The 4,171-nt window shown below is 33.0% G+C and overlaps 1 protein-coding gene across 1 annotated transcript in view; it reads right to left on the bottom strand.

Moving 5' to 3' along the window:
- Positions 1–1,217, bottom strand: part of LOC109543674 (raf homolog serine/threonine-protein kinase Raf) — a 12,031-nt gene extending 10,814 nt beyond the window's left edge. The window contains exons 1-2 of the mRNA XM_019913497.2: positions 770–1,217; positions 674–709 (exon numbers count right to left, since the gene is read on the bottom strand). Coding sequence (XP_019769056.1) covers positions 674–709; positions 770–1,125 — 392 coding nt within the window. The 5' untranslated portion in view covers positions 1,126–1,217. The remainder of the gene's footprint in view (positions 1–673; positions 710–769) is intronic.
- Positions 1,218–4,171: the final 2,954 nt, after the last annotated feature.

Raw genomic sequence — 4,171 nt, 5'->3', positions numbered from 1 at the left:
TGGGACATGCATGGAATGTTCATAATGTAACTCATGTATGTCCCAGGAATGTGCATGTACATCACATGAATGTTCCAGGTATATTCTGGGAATATAATTTTGCTATGTGGGTAGGTACATGTATTTCGAAATACCTATTCGAAAAATTGACAACTTCTATAGTACAATATACATACGTATATTACGGTAGTAATTGATTTAATTTTACATTTTTTTTTATAACTACGCTGAATTTATTTTTTGATATTTTTGATTTAAAATAACTACGCTGAAGTGAAAGTTTATCTGAAAGTACTGCGCGTTCAATTTATAACTTTAGCGATGCTTTAACAGGCATTTTTCTTCATACAAATACACATACTTGAATAACATAATAATCTTCATATGTATGTAATGTCCGTAGTAATCTGATATTCTATAATATGTATATAATGATATACATTGCACGCACATACTTTCTTCACCTATGTTGTAAAGTCGTTGCTTTAATTTTATCTCTACCATTTACTTACTCATAACTACTATCTTAAATGTTTTTAAGCATATAAAACCAAATTGAATTTCAAAAAGAATTAAGTGGGTTTAGCACTAAATTCTATCATAAATTACAAAAGGTCTTGCAAAAAAGTAGAATGGCAATGGAAACGAACTAAAACTAGAGTAATGCACATACCTATGTAAGTCTGTTTTGCCGTTGTGTTGACCAGACCTAAAATGTTTAAAATAACAAGAAAACTAAAAACAGAGCTAACATGAAATGCTAACTTACTTGTGTGTTTCTTTTTTGTCTTTGGATAATTGATACTTGAGTGCATCGGTTAATGTACGTTTCTTTTGTTTAAAATTCTGCAGCTTATTTGTTAATTCATGGTATTCTTTCAAATATACTGCGGGAGGATGCTTATAATCAGCAAATTTGGCGTTTAGGGCTTCTATAGTGGCCCTAGTTAGAGCGATGACACTTTCAATATTTAGAATTTCTTCAGGTAAATCCATAGAGTTGCTCTCTTTACACTCCGCCATGGTTTTACTAAATGTATCCTCATCTGTGCACAAAAAAACACTTCCATTCGGTGTTTTTTTACTTATGTTGTTAGTTCCACTGAATTCGTTCAAAACAGCCATGGCACTTTTTTACATGCCTGTGCTGTATGCTGTATTTCTTGCCCATTTGACGTTCTGAAGTTAACATTTCCCCTGCTTGACAGCTGTAATGAGGTCGTTCGCAATCATAGACATTTAAGTCATGATACAATGAATACAAGGTAGGATATTAATCGGTCGAAAACTCAATTTTCATGCGCACATGACGTCGCTGGTTACCACGTTGGTAAAGTGAACAGCTGATCCCATTTAAAATGCATGTAACCTAGACAAATTTTCACTGAATTCAAAACGCAATAGTTCAAAAATGGAAAGTTATATGAAGATATGGTTTGCAGCATTGCATAGCCGAATGCTTTGAAAATCGCGTTTGCGACCTGATTTAGGCTTATTGGGAAGAAAAATACCCTAAGTAATTCTTTTTTTTTTGCGTTTTAGCGTGCCGTGTTACCAGAGTGTCATTTGAGAAATCGGGTTGAGCCAAACGAAATAATGAATTAACATCACAATCATCATAAGCCTTGTTCTATGATCACAATAAATGAATGCACAGTTCATACAATGAATTGATTGTATCATGCAATTAATGCATTATATCATGGGGTCGATGCGTTTAGACATGTTTGGAAATTTTGTAGACAAAACTGAGCATTTTGCGAATTGTAGTTGGAAAGATTGTAGTTGGAAAGTGTACTCTAGATTGTTTGCTACTTTTAAGTGTCAGTTCAGAAATATAAAAAATGCAGTGTGCAGTCATTTCATTTGTATTAAAATTTACATATCATCCGCGGCACCACAAACCGCATATTCCGTCGTAAATAATAGGAAAGTAACTTTGGGTCATTTTTTGGACTTCCGTCTCGTGAATCGTAATGTACTATTTCTGCAAGGATACATTTTCAGCTAACGCTATACTTTATTGCACAACTGGCAACTGTGGTAGTCTGCACAATAAATACATTTTCGTTACTTTTAATTTTCAAGTCTAAAATCTGCTGCAAAGCATCTTGTAATTATAAGGAGGATTTATAAAAAAATAATTAAATGTGACAAAGACTAACTAAGCTACATTTAATCACATTTAGCACACAGGAAAAAAGCATGCTAGGCAGTGATTTCCACCGACGTCACGGAAATCGACGCAAGATCCTACCTTGTATTTTTATTGTATTATGCATTTAAATTCAATATACGTCCCAAAGAATACCTGCATTAAAGAAGTGAAGCCTGATGTATCCGGGTACTTGACATTGACTTGGCTTTGACAAACAGGCATTCGTGGTTAGTTTTAAAAAATGGTGGTCTTCAAATCGGAAAATGCATGGCAATGTCAAAAATATGACTGAAGCAAATTCCTTGGTCCAGCTTCAAGTTAAACTCCGTATTTTATCAATCGCTTCAATTTTTAATATTAAACGTTTTCATAAGGTTCGGCCCAAGTTTTTAATTTCGGTTTCAAGCTTGAAAAGCTATTGACAAATAAAATATTTGTACATACGGAAAAAAATTGGAGAAATGCAATCTTGACTGTACGGCAGCAGTTATGGAATATGTTTGATAAATGTCATAGAACAAGGCTTAGGATAGGATACATAGGATAAAAATAACATATATAATAACAGATAACAAGGATAAATGTGTATCTGTACAATGAAGGTGCACTTTCAATGTGGGTTTATCCGCCGGGCAAACAAAAAAAAATTCAATGTGAGAAAATAGCATTACAAAAATGTGAACTTAGTTCAAAAGTCTCAACTTTCGGAGGTAGCATTTTTTAAAGAGTCGTTTGTATGTGTACCAGTACTTATTGACTATGTTATGACGTTCCTATCTTTCCTGGGTCTCAGTCAAAGTGTGAAGTAAAAATTTTGAAACATTCATTATTATTTTCATTATTTATTATTTATTATTATAGTTTATTTCATTACGTTTCGGCGAGACAACAGCTCATGCACATTACACATGCACACCAAATATTACATAATTTTAATTTTGACAACGCAGACATATTAATTAGGGAAACAAATTATCATAAAAGAAGAATCCAAGAAATGATACAAATAAAAAAACATACAAAAGCAGTAAATTTCCGATCAGATACCGACAACCTTAGCAACATTTACCAAACGCTAATAAAGCCATAAGTATGGAACACCCGGTACACTAGTAAAAAAATAAAACTATTTCTGCTTATCTCAATACATGCATACCACTCTCGCAAATGTAGAAAATAATTCAGACAAATTCAAGGTTTTCAAGAAGGCAAAGACCTAAAGGGACGTTAATTTTTACCAATCATGAGGTAAGTTTTTTCCGGTGTTTTGCTCTCCCAAAAGAAATAATTTTTTTCCCTCAAAAACTGATAAATGTTTTTACCCTTTGTAAATTATAATTTTTACACAACATATTTTAATTGTGAATTGGTGATTGGAGTTTGTGTAAATTTTAAATCTGATGATGGGGCTGTTGTCTCGCCGAAACGTAATGAAATAAACGATGTTTCAAAATGTTTACTTCACACTTGAGAAGTCACACTGACTGAGACCCAGGAAAGATAGGAATATCATAACAAATACACGCAATCAGGAAAATAAATCAGACTTATTGACTATTTAATTTTTTAACAACAAATGAAAAAATTACACTAAAAAACATGAATAATAGCAATAATTTCATCTTTTAAGTTCAATGACAGTGACATTTTTCGTACATAATTTATTAATGAAATAATTAAGAGTTGAAGCAATGTCAGAATGAGGGCATGGCACACCCATGCACGTTTTCCGTCGTGGTTTATGTCCAATAAGTATAAGTATATAATTTATTTATAATTATTTTTATGCTTTTAAGTAAAAATATTTCAAAGGTAGTCATCATAGATAAACAAGTGAAGGTAGTGATGCACAGAGAACACCTCTGAACAAGAAGTGACAACTCCATGCAAACGGCCGTCATCGCTTATGCGCGCTCTCTGCCAGGTGTTTCGGTCCCTAAATTAAAAAGAAGCGGGAATTTCGATTTATGAATTACAATATGATTGTAAAGCCTGTGTCCCATGCATCCGCTT

This window comes from Dendroctonus ponderosae, unplaced genomic scaffold (assembly GCF_020466585.1).
Source record: "Dendroctonus ponderosae isolate FM_Combo_2020 unplaced genomic scaffold, Dpon_F_20191213v2 Dpon_F_20191213_1, whole genome shotgun sequence".
Lineage (NCBI taxonomy): Eukaryota > Metazoa > Arthropoda > Insecta > Coleoptera > Curculionidae > Dendroctonus > Dendroctonus ponderosae.
This window is presented reverse-complemented; position numbering and strand designations above follow the sequence as displayed.